Source organism: Papaver somniferum, chromosome 11, assembly GCF_003573695.1.
Source record: "Papaver somniferum cultivar HN1 chromosome 11, ASM357369v1, whole genome shotgun sequence".
Classification (NCBI taxonomy): domain Eukaryota; kingdom Viridiplantae; phylum Streptophyta; class Magnoliopsida; order Ranunculales; family Papaveraceae; genus Papaver; species Papaver somniferum.
Window position 1 is genome coordinate 73,473,998 of NC_039368.1, and position 27,279 is coordinate 73,501,276.

At 35.7% G+C, this 27,279-nt stretch overlaps 1 protein-coding gene, 1 long non-coding RNA gene and 1 other non-coding gene across 9 annotated transcripts; 2 read left to right on the top strand and 1 right to left on the bottom strand.

Moving 5' to 3' along the window:
• The first annotated feature begins 322 nt into the window (after nucleotides 1–322).
• Nucleotides 323–3,652, top strand: LOC113320744. 4 transcript variants are annotated; one of them, XR_003346274.1, is made up of 7 exons: nucleotides 323–804; nucleotides 913–958; nucleotides 1,135–1,483; nucleotides 1,565–1,673; nucleotides 2,961–3,032; nucleotides 3,120–3,158; nucleotides 3,381–3,652. It is a non-coding gene; the product is annotated as an uncharacterized LOC113320744 (long non-coding RNA). The 4 variants fall into 4 exon arrangements; XR_003346273.1 differs by lacking the exon at nucleotides 913–958 and having other exon boundaries at nucleotides 1,096–1,483; XR_003346271.1 differs by lacking the exon at nucleotides 913–958.
• Nucleotides 3,653–21,832: 18,180 nt separating this feature from the next.
• On the top strand, nucleotides 21,833–25,859 carry LOC113321466 (GATA transcription factor 8-like). 4 transcript variants are annotated; one of them, XM_026569375.1, is made up of 4 exons: nucleotides 21,833–22,012; nucleotides 22,399–22,624; nucleotides 23,461–23,715; nucleotides 24,645–25,859. In XM_026569375.1, the coding sequence occupies exons 3-4, from the start codon at nucleotides 23,470–23,472 to the stop codon at nucleotides 25,440–25,442; spliced, it is 1,044 nt and encodes a 347-aa protein (XP_026425160.1). In that variant the 5' UTR covers nucleotides 21,833–22,012; nucleotides 22,399–22,624; nucleotides 23,461–23,469; the 3' UTR covers nucleotides 25,443–25,859. The 4 variants fall into 4 exon arrangements, with proteins under 4 accessions (XP_026425160.1, XP_026425162.1, XP_026425161.1 ...); XM_026569377.1 differs by lacking the exon at nucleotides 21,833–22,012 and adding an exon at nucleotides 22,058–22,073; XM_026569376.1 differs by lacking the exon at nucleotides 21,833–22,012 and adding an exon at nucleotides 22,071–22,203.
• Nucleotides 25,860–26,863: 1,004 nt separating this feature from the next.
• Nucleotides 26,864–26,966, bottom strand: LOC113325659. Its single transcript, XR_003348110.1, has one exon. It is a non-coding gene; the product is annotated as a U6 spliceosomal RNA (small nuclear RNA).
• Between the last annotated feature and the right edge of the window lie 313 nt (nucleotides 26,967–27,279).

Sequence of the window (27,279 nt, forward strand, 5' to 3'; positions counted from 1 at the left end):
TTATATGAGGGAACAAGATATTGTGACACGTACGTAACAGGCTTACATTACTGTGACACGCGGCCTAGTGGTGGGGAATGAGCCGGGTTAACCCGCGGGTTTCACGGTACGGGCCGGGTTAACCCGTTTCTTCACAAGCCACTAATTATACAACCCGCGCCCGTCTTGTTTAGTTACGATCCGGGACGGGTGCGGGTTTTCACGGGACGGGACGGGCTAACCCGCGGGTTTTGGCTTGGTTTGCCAGCTCTAGTCCCACTTCAGTTAAGACTGCATTAGAAAATTGTTTCTATGAGTTTCTAGAAACAAATCCTATCTACATTGTTTCAATCAGTCTGCCTCTTCCATCACTTCTCTCTTTCTCACAGCCTCAGCTCTCTCTCGGTTTCCTAATGAAACCCCTCTCTCACATATCGAATTTCTATCTCAATCTCAGAAATCGAAGATTATTCATAATCCCATCTCAAATTCAATCGAACCTCAATCTCACAAATCGAAGCTTATTCATAACCCCATCTCAAATCAAAACTCGTGAATCAGCAGAAATCAAAATCAAACTCTTTTTATTGTAACCCAAAATCTAGTTTGATTATTGGGAAGAAGAAGATATTGAACCAGAGATCACTAAACTAATTTTTAACTTTGATTTAGTTTTTACTTGAGATTATCATTATTTGATTAGATCGGATTTGATTGGTATTTTTAATTCGATATGAAGATATAGATCCATCATCGAAGACATCATATACTCTTATTGCTGTTATTTCTGGTGGTGATGAAGACCCAAGAACAAGATCTCCTCAGGTATAAACCTCATTGTTATTACAATTTTTTTTTTTTTTTTTTTTTTTTTTTTTTTTTTTGATTTTCTCATGTTTTCTTCATTCTGCAAATTGTGGTACTGTACTGAAGGAGTTTTACAACATGGGTTTTCCGCAAAGCCGAAACATCAACTTCGGTGGTTACTCACAAACCCAAATCTGCCGATATCTTTGTTTGTCTTCAAATCCTAAAATAAAACCAGATTTTTAGTAAATTTTTGAAATTGAAACAGAGCCTTACCTTTGTTTTTGTTGTTTTTTTAATGTTTGATAGCCATTGAGCTCTGAACAAGCACTTCATTTAAACATACAGGAACAAGCAGAGTTCAACAATCACTTCATTGAGTCTTCATACGATGTGTTTGCAGGCAAAGATTGGCTTTAAAAAGGGTTGGAAACAATCAGCAGAGGACATCTCTGGACCAAGATAATCCCTGCACTTTACCTGCTCGATAAAAGTTCAACGAGGAGCATTTTAGATCATCTTAACTTTTCCGTTCACCATCAACACTTCATTCACATCATCTATACCGTAGGATCTGGCATTTGTTGGATTTATCATGAGTTCGGTTAGTATTTTTTTCCAGAAATTGAGAATATTAGTCCAAAGCAGAGAACAGGAAGAACTTAAATTGGGGGTTCTCAAGCACAAAAGCTTCGTGGTAATCTCTATTTGTACTCAATTTATATACCTAATGCAGAGTCGTTGTATTTACTAATTCATTACTTTCTTTTGAATGTAGGATTAACCAAATTCATACTACTCATTCCTGGGAATTCCTATTCCACAGTATGACCAACTGACAGAAATTGAATCCAGAGATGATGTTATCATTGGCATCCTAGATTCTGGTAAATATGGAGCTGAATTGCCAGCTTATTGGATTGTAGCATATACTTTCCGAACATATTAATAAAATATGGCTGTTAATATACTTATTAGATCCTGTGTAGATTGTCGTGCATACTGTTACTTGTCATTTTGAGATTATGTGTGGATTGTAATCATGTCCTGAATGAAGTTGTTGGAAAATAATTTGGTTAAGTTCATCAAGAAGTGATGGTTTGTGTGTTTTCTTAGAATTGATTAGGTTAATTGTTTCAGTGGTTTCAAGTTTTATTTAACAATGTTTCAGCTGATTCACACGGGACTTGTCCGTGCTTCGTAGTATGTCTGTTTATCATCACTTGTTTGGCTGTAATTTCCAAAACCATGAGTTTCCATTAAGGGAATCCAGTCTTACAACTTACAAGTGTCAAGTGTATTTCGGTCTTATCAGTAAAATAAGTGTTGGTGTCTGCCGTTAAATCCAATTTGACTGGCGAAAGTCAAACAATTGAGAGGGACATGCGTCTAAAGGTTGCTCTGTACATTGTATAGGCCTTACAGTATTGAGTACCAAAGGGAATGAATTGCATGACCTGAATGCTTTTTGGGTTTTCTTTGACGAGGTTTTGTTGCTACCTTACTGGTTCTGTTAGATATTTCTTGTGTGTTATTTCTCTTGAGCTTGCTCTTATAATGTTTCTGGTACATGACAAGGGATATCTTCATACTTAAGATGGAGTTTGAGCCATTCTCCACTAGTGGGTATGTCATTTCATGCGACTTGTTCCTAAATTAGTGGGTTTGTGGTGCAGACCAATGAGATCTTCACACATGAGAAGGAGTTTGAGCCATTCTCTGCTAGTGGGTCTGTTGTGCGGCTTATGCCTACTATTAGTTGCATACTGGCGATAAAAATTCTTGAATCGACAACATGGATTATGCTTTTGTGAGACTTTGATAGATGATTGTTGTGTTTGATTATTTAATTTATTGCTTTGCTTTGCATCACTTACTCTCTGCAAAAACATGTTGTCTCTGTGTGTGGACACTTCCATTATTTAATCTCTCATTTTTTAAGCATATCTTGTCTGGCTTGTGCATGTGTTTGGCTGGTATGGTTTACTTGTTTATGACTATGAAGGTATTCGATCTGTGGTATTATATTGGCATGTCATATAGGCTACAATTGTATCCTTATGTGACCAAACTGACCGTCTAGTTAAATTTGATCATGATAACCTCCTAGTTGAATCCCCAGGAAGTTGATATCTTCTCACTTGAATGTATCACTCATATGTCTTTTGGGACAGGATATGGTACACGGTGTTGATTTCAGATCTGCTGTGCGGTATGGTAACTACTTCATGCTTCACAACTTTAAGGTATAATAATATGAGTGATTCATGTAATGAATTCTATTTTTCTATGTACATGGAGAGCTGAACACATGATCCTCTTCATGTTATCAGGAAACAAGCTAAAACCAAGGATTGCAGCCTGTCATTCAGGTATATATCTTCTTTACAAGTTAATGAGCACCATTCTTTGATTGTTGCTTGCAGCTGCTCCTTGATTTTTCTTGTCATCACCAGTTTAAGTTAATGAGCACCATACTATTTTTTTTTATCATCATCATCTCTTAAAGAATATCTTGTTTGTGCGAACCAGTCATACTATGCTGTCAGAACTTTGTTTTTAAACTTCTAATGCCTGAATTTATTTTGTCGCAGGTATACTATTTCGATCAGTTGGCAGAGCAGTTCACCTTTTTGCTGGTTTTAGTATATTTTCATTATTTGTAGGTTGGTTTCCACCTATTGTAAGAAAATACATTTGTAAGAACTTAAATTGGTGTGAATTCAGTAGTTGTGCAGAGCTTTTTGGGGGTTTTGACCTAAGTGTCAGCTCAATTCACATGTGAATTCAATTAATATGGTACAACAAAATTTGAATTGAATGGTGAATGTTTTAATTAGTGTATGAAATGAGTTTTTAATTTGAATTTAAAGAGTTTCTAATCTTCAGTCAGAAATGAGTCAGGGGATTCAGATGAATTAGATTTTCTGAAATAGGTTCAGTCAGAAATACCAGTTAGACTGCGATTGAGATGAATTAGCTTTTTTGAAATTATTCAGACCCATATTATTGTAGATTTGCTTTTATAGTTTTTAATAATGAATCGTCTGTTTATGTTAGCACTTCTACTAAGTCTATTAAAGTAAGTCGTAATTTTAAAAAAATAAAAGAATCTCAGAAACAGTCGTTTAATAAGACTACAATTCTAGGCTCCCAGAAGCAGTCGTTTTTAGTGATGTTAAGTCCTTTTCTGGAAGACTTATTTTTTTGATTTTCCACTAGTGATGTGCGCATTCGGTGCACCGTAAACCAAGATCAATACAAAAGGTGTTCCCCCTCAGATAGTTACAATCCTAGCTTGGTAGGCGCAATACTTTTTTGCTTGTCAGACGCTCACAAACGAAATTCGGCATTCTAGAAACATGAGCACCATGATAGGCACTTTGTTTACAGAAAATGTGAATAATAAAAAGAGGTGACAAAATGCACTTACTTCCAACTGCAGTTTGACAAGCAAATTTGTTTCAACAACAACAAGCAGCAACAACTACAAATAAGGGATGACTGATGAAATGCCCAAAATCTGGTTCCTTTAACTTCTAACGGGAAAGTTCTCTGCAATCTGAGCTACTTGCAGAGAGGCAGCGGCCCTCCTATTCAAACCATACCCAGCAATTTAATAGAAGAACACTCGAATAAAAATGCATAAACCTTGAGGAGGAGTTGTCGACTTCGCCGCGAGTCTCGATATGCTCCATATTGATTTTTTCAAAGTCCCCACAAAAAATTCCTTGCAAATTACAGAAACAACTATATGGACCAGATTATTTATTATTTAGTATTGGACAGATCAATGTATATTTTCGTCAAAGTGGTATGTTCTCGTTCTGTCCAAGGAATCCCTCTTTTTCTCTGTTGTTGTTGTTGTTGTTGTTTTTGTTGTTCCACTTTCAATTGTCAACGACACTTATTGATAATGTTCCATAAATTCATATTGGTTCTTACCAGGACTTATGATATGTTACAACACCTTCCATACTGCTTTGATTTTTCTTATAAGAATTTAAGAACTGAATAGGCTTGCTACACATATAGAAATAAACCCAAATACAAAAATAAACAATTGAATATCACATCTAAAGCCAAAACATCTTGAAACCCTAAAATCTACAAGTCAAATATTCTGATTATAGAGATCTACAAACAAAAAATAAGGATCGCACAAATACAACATGAAACCAAACAATCAATAAGAACTGAACATGCTTGTTTATACATACAGATCTAACAAAACCAAATACCTAAAGCCATAAAACGGCTTGAAACCCTAATATAATTACAAACAAACAACATAGATATGAAGCAGGAAAAAATCCTAAAATGAAGATCAGAATACTCATATTTTTAATCTTTTGGTTAAAGTTTCATAAGTGGTACCAGAAATCGAGGAGCGGTTTTAGGAATAAGGTTATTGTTCTCATCGACGTAACCACCAAACGTCGCCTTGAAAGCATCCAAACCATCAGATCCGTTAACAAACTTAAAACCGCCTTCGTCTTCAAGGAAGCTGATGAATGCATTCTCCGGATCTAGTATGTAGTCGTGAAACTGCTTCATCGTCATGTTGGATGTGGGCTCGGATGTAGTAGCATCAATCTTTGGAGGTTCACGCTCCTTCTTATTCTCCTTAGATATTTCATCACTTGCGTTACTTGATTCATTACGATCTGTAGAAGATTGAATCAGAGCAGAAGTTTTTGCTTTAGCACCTGGTTGACGAACTGACGATTCGGTAACTGATATCTTATGGAATACATACCCGAATTTTGTAAAAAATAATGTATCTAGAAAGCTCTTTTAATACATCTACGTAATGAGTATGAATAAGAATATTGAATTTTTACTTCTTTTTTTGAATAAGAATATTGAATTTTTATTTTACGAATTTCAATATTATCAAATTTGGTATTGTTACAAGAATTAAATTCAATTATGTGCATTGCACATGTGTTTTTACTAATAAAGATAAAAGTAAGATGGCATAAGAATCAGAAGAGGTTGGACTAGAACAAGTCTTGGCTGGTACATGGTTCCCAGTATAAGATAGTAGATTATGAATATGTAGGTTGAATAATTTGTCAGACGATATTGCATACTTTTACAAGATAAGTTAAGCAGATTGTGGTCGAAGTTGGAAGAAGTGGGCAAAAATTTTAAGTAAAAATAAAGCAACTTTTTAAAATAAAAAAATTGTGTTTACACTTTTATCATGATAAATTCAAAAAAGATAATTTTAAAATGAGAAATAAAAAACACATCAAGTAGCAAAACAGATATTAAAACAAAAAACATGTAGCATAAGTGTTCTAAGAAACCCCAAAACCGCGAGTCAATCCAAAATATAATTTAGTTTTATATCGACGCAGTGTAGAAACATGTTATTAATTTTTCTAAAAATAAGAATTATTTTTTAAATTAATATATTATTAATATATCTTTAAAATAATAAATTATTAAATTATCGATTATATAATATCTCTTTAAAATAATAAGATTAGAATGGTCCCAAACCTATCATTTTATAGAAGTTTTACTGTAGTCTGCAATACACAATGCTCTGCCAATATTGGAGCATTTGAATAAGAGAGAATGCCAAATACATGAAACAAGATGATGTTTCTATCAACAAGCTCAGTAAGAGGTGATTCATACATTTCGAAATTCCAATTATGCGTCATCTGTTTGGATTTACTTCATGAATGGGTACAAACTAAAATGGACACAATCAAAAATTTGATGGACAAGTTGCATGATGATTAAGTTTTTTTGATCTTAGTTAATTTTTACCGTTTGCTGTACAATTTGGGGAGAACGCAATAAAAGGATTGTGGCAAGGAAAAAAACCGAAAAAATGAATCTTTCTTTTGAAGAGCATATATGATCGACGGTGAGGTGAAAATAGGATATGCTTGTCCTCAAGTGAGTGTTTTCTAAATTTGTAATAGGATATGCTTGTCCTCTCTTATTGGCTTCTCTTCTTCTTCTTTTCTAATAATTATTAACCTTTGCCGCCTTTTTTTTTAATAACAAGAAATGATTTCATTGCCCAAGGATGTGAAAAGTTTTGGTCCCTTGTTAAGGTGACTACAGATTTCGTCCGAAAAATTACTGAGACAATCAAGTGATGATGTTGATTCTCTAAACATTTTTGATACAACGTCGGCAACTTAATTATCATCCATACTCACGAAAGAGAACTTATAATAATTAAAACCTAAACTTAAGTCTTTGATTTGTTGGAAAAAATTGGGTTTCACAAAGGATGAATGACACAGAGAAGAAATTGTTGCACTCCAAAGCTTTCAAGGCTTGTATAAATTTCTTTTAGACAAATATTTCTACCCTCCCAATAACAATTGGCGATTACAACAGGTATGCGAAATATTGCCTTCAGGATACAATGAAAGCCCTGCAACGAAAACTGAATTCAAGGTTTGTACCCCTTGATTCAATCAAGAACACACAAAGAGATTTCTGATTTCTGATGATGCTTTTTGAAACAGAGAAAACAGATTGATTTTTCTTATATCTTAAACGAAACTGGGAGAAGCTATTTATAAAGGGTTTTGCACCTGTTGGGAATAGGTGTTTCTATTCACGAACCGTCATGTTCCTTCATCAACAGACATCAATGGTGTCTTTTGGATTCGAAATTTTCGAACAGGCTTTTATCGGCCAAATAAAACCTTCAGTTCAAAAATTCTTCCGGGGGCGTTGCCCCCTTGAAACCCCCACCAGGGGCGGTCTCCCCTGGACCCCCACGACCTGACCTGTCAGGTCGACCACAGCCTGGGGGGCGATGCCCCCCAGGACCCCCCTTTGGTTAGAGGCGTTGAAAATATTCCAACATGATTCCTTTAAGGATGTTTCGATTCTCCCATTGAATTAAGAGAGTATTTTCTTTTATCGATTAAATTTCTAGCTTAACATCGACTTCAATATGAATCTTGGTTAGTTGCAACTTCTTTTCCCATTGTAAAGCTTCACGTATCGCCATGCATTTCTTAGTTTCTAGATTTAAAACTCCATTTGCAGTATCCTTTGATGTCGTGACAGTGTCCTGCATGATCCCATAGTACAATACCAGTACCAAGTTTCGTTAGTATCATAATTAAAAGAAGCATAAATATAGAATTCAAATGTGTCATGCATAGGTGGTTTCCAGCTGGATAATGCAGGTAATTGTATGCTATGAGTATGCATGTCCTTATTGTAATATGAAATGAAAATTAATACATTTTACAGAAGTATAAGAGTTTGGAGAAACTTCCTGGAAGACAAAATCACATCTATCCTTTCAAAGCACCCAGACACCTATCATGATCGTGTACAAACATTTTTCATCCAAAGTCATGTTGTTACCAACAAACCAATTCTTAGCCCATTCTGAGACACTTAGGTAGTTACCTTTTTCAGCTTCAATGTTGATATTAACACCTTACCAGTCTGCTTTTGAGTGATTACAATCAAAGAGTAAATGCTCTATAATCTCAGTACCATTTCCATAGACACCACATTGAGTATCAATGGAGTCATTGAAGAGAGCAATTCTTATTAGGAATATAGGTCAAGGTCATGTCCTGTTGACTTGACCAAGTCTGTGTGTATCAGGATTGGGTATAAATACCCTTGTCTTGTATGGTAAAAGACACTGAAATATAATTCTGTAATAATACTTCTCATACCTAATAAGGATTCAATGGTTTCTCAATTCTAGATCTAGTTGACTGAATGAGAATCCCATGAATATATTTCCAGGCAAAATTTTGATCATGTGAGCTATCTTAGTTTGCCACACCAGATTTCCACCCTTCCATTAACATGAATTTCTTTGTTGCTCATAGTGAGCATCTTGTAGGTGCTCTTTACCGAGAACTTTCCATCTTTTAGCTGACATCCATATCATGATATCGTCTTTCGAAGTATTCACAAAAATATTTTGAATCTTGAGAGAAGTATGTTTATCAAATAATCGATCTAAGATAGTTATATTCCAATTGCAGGTGTTTGAAATAAGTAATTCTTCCACACTTCTTGATGAAATCTGAATAAATCATTTATCGGATAAATGAATATAATTTATTTCGCAACTAAAGATATAATATTTTTATCCTATAAAAAAATGTGTCTTTCTTTTTTACCAAATTTCACTTATAGGCAAAAAAAAAAAAAAAAAAAAAAAAAAAAAAAAAAAAAAAAAAAAAAAAAAAAAAGAAAAGTAAAACACCGGAGGTTTATAGTGACAGCTCCGAACCTAGAAATCAAGGTTAAAATTCCCACCCTCATTTTGCAGAACAGCTCAATAGTCATGTCACAGTGGCCTTGTGCATATGCCCATAGAGTCCTAACAAAGCTAGCTAACCAAATGAATTAACTAATGTGGGTCTCCAACTTTCCAACACTTGCACTCTTGCAACTAATAACCAAACCAAAGGGACCTCCATGGCTCCAACTAATCTAACATAAACTATGCACCGACAACCTATCTACCTCTCCATAACTCACATGGGGAGCTTGGTCACACTCACGTGCCTCTTGAATCTTGATTAAACAGTCAGTCGGTAGAAAGAAACTCGATGAGTTTGTGTCAGAACGCGTAAAGGAGCAGAACCGGATAAATTTTGTCTGCGCCGACACTCTGTTACGTTAAATCTCGATCGAATCGGTTCTATTTTACAAAAATTGGTTCTAAGATACCTCAACCAACATAATGCTGTTGATATAAAACATGATCGTGACCGAACAAATAGTGGGCCCACCTTTGGTTGATGATCAATCAGAAACATTCTGCGGTTGGTATTCGCTGTGTGACTACGCCATCCATAAAGCGTGGCATGGACCTCAACTGTACGGGTAAGGACCGTGGGGTCCTGGTAGCTTGGAACCGTGGGTCCTCGAACAACATGCTGCTAAATCTATTGTGTCGGTTAGTAAAAAATAACTACCCACATGCGAATATCACTTCGTAAATAACGTTTTATTGGCCCCACTGCCGAAACAACGTATTACTAAATAACGTTTTACTGGGTCCCATCGCCCAAGCGTGACGGTGCTGAAAAAAACGTTTCTGTCGGACTAATTATCTTTTGCCGGATCAGTTCTAAATCATGTTACATCCACAAAGAGAAATTTATTAATATAAAATAAATTAATATCTCAAAAAGGATTATTACGTAAAACTAGTTGGGAGCCTAACAAGTTAAGCTCCAACGACATACTACTACATTGATTGAACAGGTTGCCGTGCTAACCTACCAGTGAGTTTCATGGATAACCTAGCCAAGGGAGTCGAAGCGGGAGGGGGGCTGAGATTGTGGCACAAGGGGGACAAACTAACACTACCTTCCATGTTAATTCCTGCAATATTACGCCATTGAGGATTCGAACCTGAGACCTCCTGAAACGCATGAAACTTTGGGAAACGGGAATGCCCAGCTGAGCTAGGTGCCCGTTTTTATCTCAATAAGCAAAAAAAGGTAATAACCCGATTTACCAGCACCTGTCTCAATGATAAATAAACTACTTCCACTATTGGTGGACCTCTACGGATAAATTTAAGAATTTTCTATTATCAAAATATAAATGTTGTTTACCTGATGTGTAAATCACATCACGGGCAAAACACGTTTGTTAAATGTGTTGTGTTGTCCCGGACAAATAGGCACATCGGCACAGCACAACACGCGGCACAACACAGCACGACACGTGAAGAAAGCCCACCATGTCATGCGTAAAATACTACACAATACATCACATTTGATCCATATTTCACAAAAAAATCATTGTTTTAGCCAATTTCTGACATTTTATTTTCGTTATGCTAATTTGTTTCTGTAACAATACATGTACTAATTAAAATATCTCAAAAATATTTATTTTGGAAAACATAAAATAAGTGTGCTAGCACAGCACAACACAACACGTTTATTTTTCTGACACAACACAGCATGACACGCCATTTAGCACAGCACAACACGGCACGCCATTTAACACAGCACAACACAGCACAACACAACACATCTGAATCTCTGACACAACCCAGCACAACACGCAACACGCTAAGTACGTGACTTCGTGGGTTGGGATGGACTGTGCCGGGCCGACACGTTTTACCCCTCCACCTATAAAAGAATGATCTTTTGCGGAAAGACCAACGATCCTGGGATATTCCATTGAAAATCCTAAAAAATGAACTGTTGTCAATTTGTAAAAATGACCGTCACACTTGGGCTTATTGCGTATGTTTGTCTCTTTGGATACACCGTGCTCAATGGTACGTGCCAAGTTTGGATAAAGTTCGAAGCCAAACCATGCAAGAGCTGGTTTACAGATGTATTTATTTTGTACTAGAGGTATTTGGCGCTTATACCCCAGAAATAAATGTGATTTGAGTGGCCATAATCAAACTCCAAGGATTGGATATATCATATGACTCGATTGATCATTGTTGTCAAGCTAGACAAATGTCAGTCAGTACGTGTATCCTACTACCATTATGAAGTCTGTAAAAATACAGTGTACCCACTTCAGCAAGCAACGTGCACAAAATTATGGGCTGTTACACTGTATAGTGTTTTTACATGCCACCATGTTGGTTTCTCTGTTTCCCGGTCTCAACCCTTCAAACTTACGTTATCAATCTTTACTACTTTTCTCCTCTTCACGTTTTCGAGTACAAACCATCCACAAACAGATGTTTGATAAATTCAATTGCCCAAAAAGCTCGAAAAGTCAATCGTTGACTATCACTGTTGAAGCCGGTTTCCATCTTGCTTCCATTATCTCACAGGTTTTATAATACTAGTTGTGTTTCAAAAAAAGTGATACTCGCCATATCAATAAATGGAAATATATGTAGATGATAACTTTAGAAATGTACCACATTTGGAGGTCCATATTAAAGGTCACTAGAATGTCACTCTCGTTGCATTAATTGTGGGTTTGATTTTGAGTAGGCCTGCACACGGTTCGGTTCGGTGCGGTTACAGCTAAAACCGTTCACCTAACTGTGTTCGGTGCGGTTATCACAGTTAAAACTGCAGCCGAACTGTTTAGTATTCGGTTCGGTTTTTAACCGCACCGATACTATTCGGTTACGGTTCGGTTCGGTTCGGTTTTCACCTATACCCTACACCTGTACATAAATACATTCTGAATTTCTAATAAACTGATCCTACATGTCTACATTCCATACTTAAGTCTTGACAAGATAACCATAGTCTAGAGAATAAAAACAGAGTTGAAGTTCACAAACAAATTGACCAAAGTCTTAAGTCTAAAGATTAACCAAAAAGTCTGATGAAACCAAAGTTAAAAAGCAAGTAGCATAAAGAGTTGCCAGTAAAAGAAAAAGAGTCATCCATTTGATCTTCATTTCTCAAGTAGCAGACCAGTAAAAGATTGCAGTCCATCCATCTCTCAAGCCAATCATCCCCTTAATCTTCATCCTTTCCCAAAATGTCTGCAACAAGAATGCAAAGAAGAAATATTCAAATATATTCAATGAAGTCCAATGATAAAAGGTATAAAAACTAACAGATAAAAGAAGATAACATTCATTCAAATTTCAAGTCAAAAGAGAAGAGATTCTATTACCATCTTCAATGTTGGAATTGTCATCTGGTACATAGTCACACAGAAAATCAAGAGAGATAGGTTTCTGCAACCAGCTTTGCGTACAGAGAAGTGCTTCAACTGTCCTGACAGATAGCGAGCTTCTCCATGGGGTAAGAATGCGCTTTCCGGTACTGAATGCAGATTCTGATGCAACAAAAGACACTGGTATTGCCAAAATATCCTTCACCATAAGTGATAGCACCTTGTACTTGGTACTATTAGCCTGCCACCATGCCAGAATATCAAACTCCCTGGTAGACGCTTCACAGTCATCAAGCAAATACCTTTCAAGTTCTGACTTTGGATGAGTACTATGAACATCCATTCTTCGCCTTTTCTTCCTTGATTCAAGCATATCCTCAATGTTCTCTTCTTGCACAGAAACAACCATGTCATCAACACCAGCAGCAGCTGTTGACCCAATACCTAAGACATCAGAAAAATCAATAGTAAGTAATGATAAAAAGCAGATAAGCAATATTAAGTAATGAACTAATGATGATCAATAGTAAGTAATGATTTCACCTTCCTCTGCATTGGTATTTGAATACATGCTGGTGTACTCATCATAAAGTCTTCCCATATCTTGTTTCACAGCCTTCAAAACAGTTGTAACCCTGAAATCATCTTGCTCATACAAACATTCCAGATCAAATTTCAAACCAGATTCTTTCTCCCGAGAATCAAGCAACTTAGCAAAATACATAACAGAGTTCATATCTTCATAATCCCCCCAATATGCGTTATACTTCCGAAACATTATTTCTGCCATCCTAGAAATATGAGGATCTCGGTTTCCTATAGCTCTAAGACGAACCAACTGTTCATGGATCAATGCCAACTGCCATAGAAATTCATGTGAAGTAACCTGAACTGAAGCCGAGAACTTAACAGTAACATCAAAGAAGATTTTTAAACACTTAACAAGACACCTAGCATATGACCAGTCTGCAGCATAGGGAGCATGATGACGGGGCTTGTTCTTTTTCTTAATATTATTCTTTCTAGATACATCTACCTCACTTTCAGATTCACTAGATGAACTAAGATAATAATCTTCATTATCAATTACAACAATATCATCATCGGTATTAGGTAAAGCTTCACTTTCAGATTCTTTGAAAATATACTTAGAACGAAAGCTCTTGTCCTCCCTTTCTAACCTCTTAAATACCTTTTCATATGGAATGGCAGCTTCAAGCATCAGATACGTAGCATTCCACCTGGTCTTCACATCAAGGAAAACCATCTTCTTACAATCAATCTTCTCGAGAGCAGCACATTCTTTGAATTTGGCCAACCTAGAGGGAGAACCGGTAACAAACTTGATAACTGATCTGATCCTTCCAACTGACTTGTGATACAACAACACATCATCTTTGACAACAAGCACAAGAACATGCGCAGCACACCTTACCTGATAAGAATGAAACAAGGAAATATCATCAAAAAATCAGTAACAAGCACAAAGAAGTATAGAATAAACATAGCAATAGAGCTAAGAAAAGTAATCATACCTGCATGTATTGAGCTCTCACTACTGCTCCTTTCCAATTGATGACACTGGTTTGTAGATACTCAATTGCGACAGTATTTGCACTGACATTGTCCAAAGTCACACCAAAAAGATCTTCTAGACCCCAATCCAGCAAACATTTCTCAAGCATTTTCCCAATCTCCTCTCCAGTATGACCCTTGATCAAGAAAAACAGGATGATCCTCTTTTGAAGTTTCCAATGGATATCAATAAAGTGCACTGTCACACACATATAATTGAAGTTTTTTGGAGAGGTCCATGTATCAGTTGTAAGAGAGACTCATTGTTTACTTTCTTTGAAGTATTTCTTCAACTTCTCTTTCTCATCTTTGTACATAATTAAAAGATCTCTGTAAATGGTCATCCTGCTTGGCATCTTGAATCTAGGTTCAAGTTGTTCACTATATCTTCTAAACCCTTCTCCTTCTACAATTCTAAATGGCAGTTCATCTATGACGACAAACTCAGTCAATCTTCTTCTACACATATCCTTGTCATAACTTACAGCAACCAGCTGTGATGACTGTCCAGGCCTTGGTGGTGGAAACACCAAACTTTTTTGTCCCTTAAGCTTCTTGTTGGGATTCTCTGGACATGTGGCTAAATGTGTCTTCATGCTGGAAGTTCCATTTCCTCTACTATGTGCTTGCAATTTCTTGTGACAATGCTTACACTGTGCTTTTTCTTCGCTGATCCTTGTAAAGTCATTCCAAACTTTTGATCTAGTTTTCCCCTTCTTCTTAGGTACAACTTCAGGTGCAGGGTCCTGTGTAGGTGTAGCCTGCTGTGTAGCTTGTGTTTCTTGAGTAGCATCAACTTGAGGTGTTATAGATAGTGTCACATCAGTAGAACCAGCTGCAGTGGATGGAAAGGGAGATGCATTTGCATCTTGCAGCTTGATAATGAAGCTGAACTTGATCCAATCATTTCCCTGCCAAAGGTAAACAAGTTAGTTCTTACTTCTTAATACAAGCACACATATTTCTTAAAACAAGCAAGTTAGTTCTGATTCTGAACTTGATAATGAAACTGCACTTCATCTGAGTGACATTGCCTGCCATCTAACTCAATTTTAATTAAAAGCAAACAAAACAGTTCTATGCTGGTCCTGTGTCACTGCTTAAGATTATAGATAGATGTCAACTAGAAGAATGAACCAAAAACGAACCTTGGATGTAATAGGAGAGAATAAAAGTGATAGTCATTTGCTATCACTTTTATTACACATGCAAAATCTTAAGCAAAAATTAAACCCTTAGAGCATATGAACTAAATAAAGCAGTTCATATGCTCTAAGGAATTTTCTATGTAAAACTTGAAAACAAAAATAAAGTTGTGGCACATGGTAGGCTTTAAATAAACCTAAACAGTTATCCAAACTCCTAAGATACACTCCACTTAGAGCTAGAAACTCCCCTAGTAAGGGTTTAATGGAGTTATACCCAAATTCAAAAAGTCACAGATCATAAATCAAAATGATTATCAGGTCTACCTAGATTGTATCAATAAATTCTGATTTCATTATCAATCAGCTAGAATTGCTAGATGATGAAAGAATTAACAAAACACATAATCAAGTTCATTATGTTATTCATAAATCTATTAAATTATCATCAACAACTACAAAATCAGCACAGTTCATGTTTTTCAATACGTATTAATAAAACAAAATTAACGAAACATCTACCCAAGGATAAAACAAAGATTCAACACAATCCAATTCAAATAAGATCTAAATCTGTAATACGGACTGATATTAACACAAATTTAGTCAAAGCAATAACGAATCCATGTATACATATACAATTGATTCAACAAAATCGAAATGAAACCAAACAAATCAGAACAAGAGAGATAGGTTACCTGTAATCAGACTCCTTCCTTAAGAAATCTTTCAGACTCCTTCCTTGAGTTCCTCCCCTAACCCCTTAACTCAACCAAAACCTAAAATAAAAAACCCATGACTGTAATCAGAAAAATAAGATTTGACAAAAGAAATTGATTGATAAACACAAAACAACAAGCAAACGATTTCGATAAAAGAAACCCTAAGTCCTAACAAAAGAATAATTAAAAAAAAAACCCTAGAAATTGAAAAACAAACAAATCAATCGAAACCCGTGACCTATTTACTTACTAGATAGAGCCATACAGGTGGTGGTGCTCTTGATGGAGGTGGTGGTGGTCTGCTGTCTACTGGTGGTGGAGGCGACTGAGGTGATTCAGGTGAAGGCTGAAGAGAAAATGAAGAGGGAGAGGAAGAGAAAGAGAAACGAAGAAGAGAAAATGACGAAGAGATTAGGGTTGCCAGAATATATATGGTGGAGGCTTTAATCTAGACGGCTAGTATTAATCAGGATCAAAACTAGTCGACGGTCCATACTAATCGGTTGTTCGGTGCGGTTAGTGTGCGGTTATGGGTGGAACCGTTCACCGAACCGTAAATCTAACGGTTATTAAAATGAAAACCGTGACCGACCGTTGGATCATCGGTTCGGTGCGATTTCGGTGCGGTTAGTGCGGTTTACGATTTCGGTGCGGTTAGTGTGCAACCCTAATTTTGAGGGAATTTGTCCCATTTTGGCTACCTAGACGAGACGTCTCACGTACATGTCCACCAAATAATAATATGATTCAGAGGAGAAGTTTTGGTTTAAAATGGTGTTTTTATATGTGTATTATGCAGTACATTGCCGACAATTATTGCTTGCTGATATTTTATATTACCGATATACCCATGTACGATATAATCATAAACAAATTTTTGGAGGACAAAATTGGTAAGAAAATGACTAGTTTCGTGGATCTTTCATTAATCTACCACTTAGACAAAGAGATACCACCCCACATGCCCTGAATTATGTGATCATAACCAAAAGGTCCACAGAATAAATGAATATTAAACTAAGACCTTGTTTGGATCTCGTAACAAATCTTAGTTTTGTTTTTCAAGTTTGATGCTTAGAACCAAACTGGTCCTTAGGTAACCCACAAACCCTTCAATTATTGTTAAGCAGAATTAAATTATGTTTTATTTAAGGGTGCAAAGTCATGTGCGATATTGTACATCAAAACTGGAAATACTAGGAGACAAAAGAAGATCATCAGACGGTCCCATGAACATCTGGCATTGACTATAAACAAAATTTGGATCAATCTTGGACCGTTTATTCACGTGGGGGTCCAGCAAATCAAAATTTGACTTAACTCTTGTGGGTTTAACAACTTCTCGGCCATTAGATTAGTTGTTTATGTGTTAATCAAAGTATAATGGTACCAAGTTGACAAGGAATTTCATTTAATTAAACAGAATCTATGTTATTTGTCACTAATTGAGCTCCTGGTTCACCAGGCTCTGGGAGTTCCGGTTGCATCAGAATAATTTATTTATCTATAAATCGACCGATTTTCGACGTGACAGCCAATACACGGTGCATGTAAATTGTACGAGACCGGTGTTCATCTTCTATGATCGATTAATTGGATATTTTTATTTATATTTAGATGTAATTAATATCTTCGTACATTTCATTTGTTTTTGCAATGCAATTTGTATACCGATGCATAAGCTATTTAGCTGGGCGAATCTACATGTTGATTTGGGCTGGCTCAAAGTTAGGAAAACTCGAAATTTTTCAGTGTTATTGAGTTTGATAAAAACAATCCATGCCTAAATTATAGGCTTAAGCCACCCAAAATATCCAATTAGTTTTCAAACCATCCCTAACTTCATTGTCCACTTCTGCCACTACCATTTAGGCAAGGATATTTTGTTTTGTTTAGAGAAAAAAAAATTTAATAAAAACAAAACAAAGAGGATATTATTAGTAGCGGGTCTAGAGACCAATAGCAGTTTTTGGGCAAATTGTGCACATAATTGATGCAAACAGAACTAGTTAGTGACAGTTTAACTTATTTGTTTATAAGCAAATTACTTAAAAAAACATGAGATTTGGATCTCTTGTTTTCTTTGGTCTTTCCACAAGAAGAGGAATATTTTTATAGATTTCAGCAAAATTATTTCTCTAGTGATGGGAATTTTTAGTTTCTCATGAAATTGATAACTCACTTAACATTTTCTTTTTCCTATTGTGATCTCTTTTCTTTTAAGAAACGAAACGAAATTATTTCTAGTCAAAATATTTACACTAGAATGTTGAAACATCAATATTGCATTGGTAGGTAGTTTTTAAACATAATCAACTCATTTGAAATGAAAATTACAAACATAATTACCTCTCTTAATCATAAAGATTTTCATGTGTGCGATGAACTTAACTATGTGATTAGTAAGAGAGAATTTGTTAATATCATTACAGTGGTGCTATTTGGACACTAGTTCTGATTTTTGGTTGAGACCCAAATGAAATTAATTATAAACTAAATTTTTACACACAATACTTTCCTCATTGTGTCTCTGGTGAGAATTTAGTCGTGCTCACTGTAGTTAATTTTGGATTTTGGTCTGTTTTCGTCGAGACCGAGATACTGGGGAAATTTTATGTCAGAGAAATTCTTGATTGAAATCTCAGAGTAATTACCGAAGTTTTGTTTTCGAATTTTATACATATAATACGTATATCAAACTTTTTCATACATAGATATAATAAAAATTTTTATAAAAACAAACAAATCTTAATTTAAAAAATCCATACAAATTTCAAAAATTTTAACAGATATTTCTGGCCAATTCCGACCGAGTCAACTGATATCAACCAAGAATTTCGACCAAAATCCATTTCGATAGCAAAATCTATACCTTAACTGAAACTGGAATTTTCAGCAGAATCTCGGATCATCTCGGTCGAGATTGATCGGGTTACAAAATGTTTTGGACAGTTCGTCCATTTGAACAATCTAAAAAAAGCGAGCTTCAAATTTAGTTGTTATTTTTGTGGAATCTGAGTGGACAGTGAAGTCCAAAATTTTTGTAAATAAAATGTCTAATTAATGGATTTGGTTTTCACTTAGATAAATAACGAAAACATGAAGATAAATAAATTATCACTTTAAAGAGTGTCATAACTCAACACTTTAAGAAATAATTTTTTAATTTCTAGAAATAGAAAGTCAAAAACTAAGTCAGAAAAAATAATCAACTTTTCCTGCAATACTTTTTCATCTCGTTTTTCTTTTTCTTTTTTGCGTTTGTTATCGGAGAATATCACCTATATGAAAAACTTGGGTTTACATTCAAATGCGGCGGTTGGTCAACGTATAGAAAAAGCCCTCAAGGTGGGACTTTGGGGTTAACTTGAAAGCATGCTAATAATAGAGTTGGTAATGTTAAGTATTCATGAGTTAAATTTTGGTTAATATTATCTTTCTCAATAATCAATCCGAATTAGGCTAATTAATCAAATTCTATAAACTAAATAGAATTTTACTACTCATGTCTATTTGGTGGGTTAGTTGGAACCTATCTATTTGGCCTCATCATTACAGGCTCTCACCGAGTCATACCACTAAACCAACACTACCACTTAATCAATAGCTTTAACATATGATTATTTTTGTAATTTGTTTTAGTAAAATAACTTATTAATTAATAAAAAAAAAGCAGCTAGCTAGATTTTCAGTGTATCGTGCTTTATGCATGAGAGGAAAGTGCAGAGTATTTTTGAAGGAACTTATGCATAGAGTGCAACCCAAGTTAGTTAAAAGAGAGAAGAAAATGGGACTACTAGGACTAAGAAAGAAAGGGAGAGGGAGTAAATCAGAAGGGATTGAATTGATTCAATAATGAGTAAACCTCAAGATTGTTTCAAGTGTTTTGTAGGGATCATATATGAACATGAATAATAATAATAATAATAATAATAATAAGGAGGGGTCTATCATTTCAATTTGGCCCATCACCCCCCATGCAGCAGCTGCAACTCGAAGCAAAATTCTTTCATTCTCTTTTGAGAGATATTGCTTTTGAAAATCCTTTGATTAACTCAAAACATGGCGCGTGGGGTATATCATATGAGATAAGGATTCTATTAATGGAGGTAGGTGATTTTTTGTGCTTAAAACCACAAAAAAAAAAAAAAGAAAAGAAAAGAGGGAATTGTGTAAAAATTTAGGAACTATATAGTTATTATAGGTTTATTTTATTTTTATCGGTAAAGATTTTGGTGTTGGGATTTTCGAACTCAAATCACTGGTATCATCATTCTGTAGTTTTGTTACCTGATTTTGCAGTTATAATGGTTATTCATATCCGTTCAAATTTTCACTTATTTAAAAATTATGTAAATGACAATCTTTTCGGCACTTGGGTTAGTTTAAAAACTCTGATATACCGATAAATTTGATCATTTTCATGTGGTAATTTACGTTAATCTATTTAAAACCTTTATGTTATTTCATTGCCAGTGTTTTTCCGGTGACCATGGAGTAACTAATGTTTGACTACAACAAATGCTACTAGTTGCAGCCATAAACAAATCTATTTTGCTTCACAAAATTAATCTTTTAATTTTTAGAAGTCGTTTTGAAATTTGATAGCTAAACTCACTTCTAATTTTTCGACTTTTAGAAATCAGAAAGATACTTATTACGTGCTATCGAAACAGGCTATAAATGTCCATCTCCACTATTATACCCTGAAGTTCGCAAAATTTGGTGGCAATGTAACACTGTCGGTGTACCAGGTAGAACAGCAAATAAGCAAGGTGATTGATTAACATGATAAAATTGAAGTTTCATACTTACACGTGTTGAGAATTACCGCGTGGTCAAATTAACTCCAACGAACAGTAAATGGGATTCCCCAACTCAACTGATTTTCAGAGAGAGAAAAAGTGAAAAGGCGTTGGTTTTGGTGTCTGAGAAACGGTACTTAAAATAAAGTCAAAACCAATCAGAATTACCGTTTCCTTTTTTTTGAGAATCTCGAGGGAAAAGTACAACGGGTCCAAATTCACCTGTAATAAAAAAATCTTTAAAGTTCAAACAAACTACGGCGGTGAACCTCAAATTTGAGCTTCGGTTTCAAACTAGATTTCGTTTTCAGTTTTTCCGCCTAGTTTCAACCTTTAGTTGAATAGGTTTCGCAGGGCAGCTTTCAAGATTCCAAGTCTTGAATCTTGATTCCAAAGTAAGCACGGCCCTTAGGTCAAGCACTATGATAGCACGCAGGGTCACAAAATCCTTTTTCTGTCCAAAATTTCAATTTGATTTTCATAAATATTTATTATGGATTAATAAATGCTAATAAAAGAATGAGAAGAGAAATTTTATGAAAATATTTTGTAAAAAACGAAATTTATTTATAATTCAACTTAGAAATTCAATATCTGTCCAAAATCATATGGAAACTGAGTAATCGTAAAGTTTAATTTTTTATGAACGGAGCCCGACATCTTTAGTTTAAAGAAAAAAACACCAAATTATGCAATATCATTAAGATAATCCGGTATCAAAGAAATATTTGATAAGCACCCAAAGTCATCATTCATATACTGTTTTCTGCCATTAGATTTTTGCCTAATTTTTTTTTTATACCTTCGTCTTTATTTCGATGCAAAATATCTGATATCTAATATATAATCTCCGATGATATCTTAAATGTGGGATACTCAATTATGGATTGAAGGGTTTTAGAGATATTTTCCAACCCAATTTAGTGATTAACACACGGTTGATTGTTACAAATATAATCCCCCACATTTATTATTTACCAAAAAAGCAAAAACTCAAAAAAAGGAAAAAATAAATCAAAAAAATACCTAAAATCATAATCACCCCGTCAAATACGCAAGTTAAACCAAGAAAAGAGAAATCAAAGGAGGGTGAGTTGGACCCACAATGTGGATGGAGGTAAAAAAAAAGACAAGGACAGCTAAGCAATCAAGAAAAAGGCTCACCTACTTGAAACACAATAACTTAACCCTCCTCCCTCTTCATCTTCATCTCTTCATCACGTTCTTTGGTTTTCTCCCTTATTTTTATTTTTTATCGTTTTGAAAAAAAATGGACTATTAATCCCCCCCTGTCTCTCTCTATTGCTACTGCTACCTCCACTACCACTACTACTAATAATAAAGTCTCGTTTGGTTCTTTCTCACAATATATATTTTAAAAGTAAGTTTTTTTTTCTTTCTCTGTTCTTCTTCTTCCTCCCTTCATTTTGACATTGTGCAAGGTTGGTTTTGAGGTTTTGAGAGTTTCTGTGAGATGGGTTTTTGATGGGTTCATGCAATTGTGAAGGAATTTTTGGTTTTGATCATCAGCGTCGACATTTTTGAAGGGAAAAAAATTAGGGTTTTTGTTAGGTTTGTTGTTAGGTTTGAAAGGGTTTTTGTTTCTGCCATTTTGTCTGTTTATTGTGTAATTAAATTCTGGGTTTTGATTTTGGAAAGAAAATTTCTGGGTATTTTCACCCATTGCATGCGTTTGTTTGACATTTTTGTGATTATGAAAGTTTGATTTTTTGCTAATTTATCTCGTTTTGGTCTTCTCTTTTGTAGGAATTCGCGGGATTATCACATTTCTAGGCACATTTTAAGAGCTAAAATAGTTTCGAACACCATTTTAGGGTTTCCTCTGTTTAGAATTCCATCAATTAGTCGAATTCACTGCTCTGCATTTTCGGTTCAATTACCTCAATTTTGAAGAGATATAGTAGTGGGTTCTTAGTTTAGAAGTCCTAAAGTTCAAAGCTTTGCGAATTTTTCGCCATCCTCTAATTCCAAGGTTTGCTTCTAATTATTCCCTTCAATTATGTACACATTACTATCTCTGTATGCAATTCCATAATTGCAGTATAAAAATTCAATATTTTTTTACCTTAATTTTGTTTTGTACTAATTAATTGAGAGAATCCTCAATTCTGGCTCAATTTTGGGGTGGTTTTCAATCTTCACATTAAAAACTTACAGGACTTTTTTTTTTTTTTCTGTTGGAATTTTAAATTTAAATATGAATTTACTCAATTTTTATTGAATTTATGTCCTTGAAAATGATTTATGGTTGCTTGGTTTGATGAGATATGGAGTATCATTTAATAGGGTTTTTGCATACCAATACATGTGACTATGAGATCAATCACAGGAATGAGACCCCAATTTTTAATTTCTGACCCATATCATGTGCCACATGTACGGTTGCGTTGTCGGTGATGCATTTAGATTAGTTGCCTCCCATTTATCTTTATTCCTACTTTTTGTTTCTTTCTTTCAATTTTATAAACGAAATTGTCATCTTTTTTCTTCCCATTAATTTTTGCTGTTCTTGATTTTTTTCAAGGTTGCATTATTGAGTGCATGTGCAATGGTTGTTATATAACATTCGGGTTGCTTATATATAGACTTCGAATTGAAGTTATTAGTGCAACACTTCATGCTTTGGTTATTGTTTTTTAACTTGTAAAGGAGAAAGATACACCTTTACTATTACTTGTAATTCAAATTTTGGTTTGAATTTCTTTCCGGAACTAGTAGAAGTTTACTTGAGAGTCTGAAAGTAGTTGAAGTTTTTGAGTATAAAGGGAGAACATTGTGAGTTTACTCCTTGGCATGAATTTTGTTCAGGTAAACAAAATGATTGGACCGGGATTCATTGATGAAATGGACTTGGATCTCTGCGGAGATTTCTTTGATCATATCGATGATTTACTTGATTTTCCATGTGAGGAAATCGAAGGAAATGGAGGAGTTATTGGAGGAGGAGATTGCAATGCCTTTCAAGATATGTGGCCTTCAATCCCACCACCAGAATCGTTGGTTGATCCTTGCTCTGGTTTCTCTAACAGCAGCTCAGATCTTTCCACTGAACTCCCTGTTCCGGTGAGTTGTTTTGGTCGCATTTGGTGTTAACAATCATGACAGTCATTTTTTTATCTCCTATACTAACTTTACAAGCAGTACTTACTAATTGTTTTACACTTTTCGTAAATATTTTAACTTTCAAACAGTTAATTTTTCTAAGACTTATGTCAGTCACTAGTTACTGTTCTACCGACACATTCAACTGGAATATGACTTTACAATCTGTAATCATCATCTTGCGAATGAAATCTCCATAGGCCCAGTTGTTTATTGTTTAAAGTCTTGCTCTGCAGAGTGCCCCCCCTCACTGGTTACTGGAACCAGCCTGGATTCCATGGCACATTAGGATGTCCCTACTTACGAATAGTAATAGTCCATTTACTGAGAATTAAAACTCATAATAAAACAGGGAGAACTGTTCTTGGATCACCACATGACATATCAGTTCATATCAGCTGATGTGAGCTGTCTCAGCTAAAGACAATGAAAATTAGAAACCTTTCCTGACCATGTCAGCGAGTTTGGATCTTGTTGACCCAATTGTAACATGGGTTAGGAAGACTCCTTTATGCTAATTGTTGAGAGTTAAGACACTGAGATGGTAGGGTTTGACTTAAGTCTCTTCCAATTGAATGATAGGATCTGTTCTCCCATGTTAGATGTTGGGCGAGCACTTAACGTAGTTGCAATTGCACGTTAACATCATCTGCTAGCTAAGTCACTCACTTGGTCAAGACTAATGTGGTCCATGTAGTACCACTCTTTTTTCAAAAATAAAAATAAAAAATGAATAATTGAGCTTATGTGTAGCTCGTTCTAGTACGACCATGATTTTAAACTTCGACATTTGAATGAATTTAAGCTTAGTTTAAATATTCGCTATAGTTTTGGAATTACATCATTATCATTCACTTCTCATCTGTTTTACTTTGTTTTGCTCTTCTCAGCATGAAGACATTGTTCAATTGGAATGGTTATCAAACTTTGTCGAGGATTCTTTCTCAGCTGGAAGCATCCCTCTCGACACAGACTTCATTAACAACAACAAGAAGGATGAATCTCATCGGTTCCGTACCTCCAGCCCAGTCTCCGTCCTCGAGAGCAATAGCTCTTGTTCTGGTGGAAAGACAATGTCTCTCAGTCCTGACACTGTTGTTCCTGGACGTGCACGGAGCAAGCGCCCACGACCTGCAACTTTCAATCCACGACCCGCTCTTAATTTTGTCTCTCCCGTTTCATCCATAACCAACGTCCAGAACCTATCAGTGTCCAACTCCTATTTATCATCAGAATCAGAGAACTATGCAGAATCCCATCCACCATATATACCCAACTATGATGGTACGGAACAGAAGAAGAAGAAAAAGAAGAAGAAACTGACACCATCTCTACCAAGTTATAGTTCAGACCTTGACGATTCACTTCAGCAGCAGCAGCAGCAGCAGCCTGGCGTGGCTGTCAGAAAATGTTTGCATTGTGAGATAACAAAGACCCCTCAGTGGAGAGCGGGTCCAATGGGTCCCAAGACCCTCTGCAACGCTTGTGGTGTTCGTTACAAGTCAGGGCGGCTCTTCCCCGAATACCGTCCTGCCGCAAGTCCAACATTCGTAGCTTCACTGCACTCCAACTCCCACAAGAAAGTCCTGGAAATGCGAGTCAAAGGTACACCGGACGACATGAATCCAATGAGTCCAGCTCCAGAATTCTTGCCAGCAAGCAACACCCATATGCTTGATTACATATAAGTAGGAGCTTGGAAAGAAGACATAGTTGAAGTTTCCTTTTTTCAATTTTAAAACTTGTACTGTTTATCTTTCTTCCTTTTCTTTTATTTGTATGTTGTACAGAGTTGGGTTGGAGAGGAGGATAGAAGCAATAGATGACCAACAATATGTTAGCTGCTAGAGAGAAAAAAAAACTTAGAGAAGGGATGAGCAAGAGAGCAAGGAAGGCAGGCGCTTAGGTTTAGGATTTAGAGTTTTAGAGAAGAAGAAGAAGAAGAAGAAGAAGAAGAAGAAGAAGAAGAAGAAGAAAAGCTTTAGATCCTTGTAGGTATTCAAAGTTGTGTTTCGTGGTTATTTGTTTTGAATTCTTTTTGCAGTTGTTTGATTTGCTTAGGAAAGTCTGATCTTTTAATGAAATATTTCATGTACAATGTCGGATCTTACATTTTCCTTTTCATAGCCAAGACCATGTCATTAAGCTAGCAAGGTTGCGAGAACTTGGTCCATCCTTTGCATATATGCGAAGGAAGGGCAATGGAAAATGGACCACAAAATATGTGAATTGATGGATTACATGCAATTGAGAACTTGATCAAACTTCAAATTTACGCAAACATAAAATCTGGTCCAAGTTCTTCATACCTAGAGGTACAGTGTGTGTGTGGGCTTTAGAAATCAAATCTTTAAAAGTACGTTAAGAATTTGAATGCCATATCTCATCAAAGTTGGCAATCACTAATTTCCATGTGTGTGGACGAGAGAAGAGTGGTGGGTTAAGTCGTGACTTTGAGGTGAATTTGGGTTTGCTTTATGTGAAGGAGCATTTACGATACCTTGCATTCATTGAATGCAAAATGTTATGTTAAACAGCCCCCCTCTCCCCCTAGAATATTTGTGGTTGATTTCTCTAGGTTTACTTTGTTAGGAAGTCGTCATCACCTCATAATTGTGTTATGCCCCAACGGATTTGTTTTCTTGGATAAAAACACATCCAAGAAGAGACGTGCTCTGGATTTTGAACCCGGAGTTCATTTCTCAAAATGACGAGGCAGTTTATTAATCTTGTCGAGTACAACGCATGAATACAAATACTACACTGCGAAACCGATATTTGAATATTAAGGAATGCGACTTTAAACATGCGGGCAAAAAAGACTACTAGAAAGTCACAAAGATACGTTGTTGCCAGTCTATGGCAAAGAGACTCAGGGATAGATGAAATCTGTTAACTCTAATTTCTGGAGGTAGATCATCATACGCATACCACTGTCACAGTAAAATAGCAACTTCTGGTGGAGCTGAAAAGAAAACAATGACAAACATTAAAAAGCCACAGGAGCAAACTGCAACACCAAAGAATCCATGACCACCAGATCAAATACTACTATCTAGGCATACAATGAGAGAGAGGACTTGCGAGGGAGAAAGAAAAAAAAAACCAAAAAAATTTGGACCATTTCTGGATTTGTGCGTGTCATCCTTGCGCAGGGGCCATGCTAATCTTCTGTGTATCGTTCCAATTTTATCGAATGTCCCCCAAGGGACGAGCTAATTGTGAAGCTCAGAGTATTTAAACTGATCTTTGTTTTGCTGTATGGGCAGTGCGAGACTAACCCAACCAAAGCCCGGCAGGTACAGACTTTCAAAATGCGCTAGTCACAGTTTCTGGGTTCCTTTTCTGGGATGGTTCAGAGTTCGAATCTCCCTAGTCACAAGACGCACTACTTTCTACCACCCAAGGTCCCTAGCTATACACCGTAATCATAAACAATAGAAAACCATGATAATCAGCTAGTTTGTCAATGAAACATATTCCAGGCCATATCAGAAAGATGATCAAGCAATAGGCGCATCATCT

Excerpts from the sequence above, each read along its gene's own strand:
- LOC113321466 (XM_026569374.1), top strand. The coding sequence starts at position 23,446 with ATGAATTTTGTTCAGGTAAACAAAATGATTGGACCGGGATTCATTGAT. Across the intron at positions 23,716-24,644 it reads CCACTGAACTCCCTGTTCCG|CATGAAGACATTGTTCAATT; the intron begins GTGAGTTGTTTT and ends TGCTCTTCTCAG.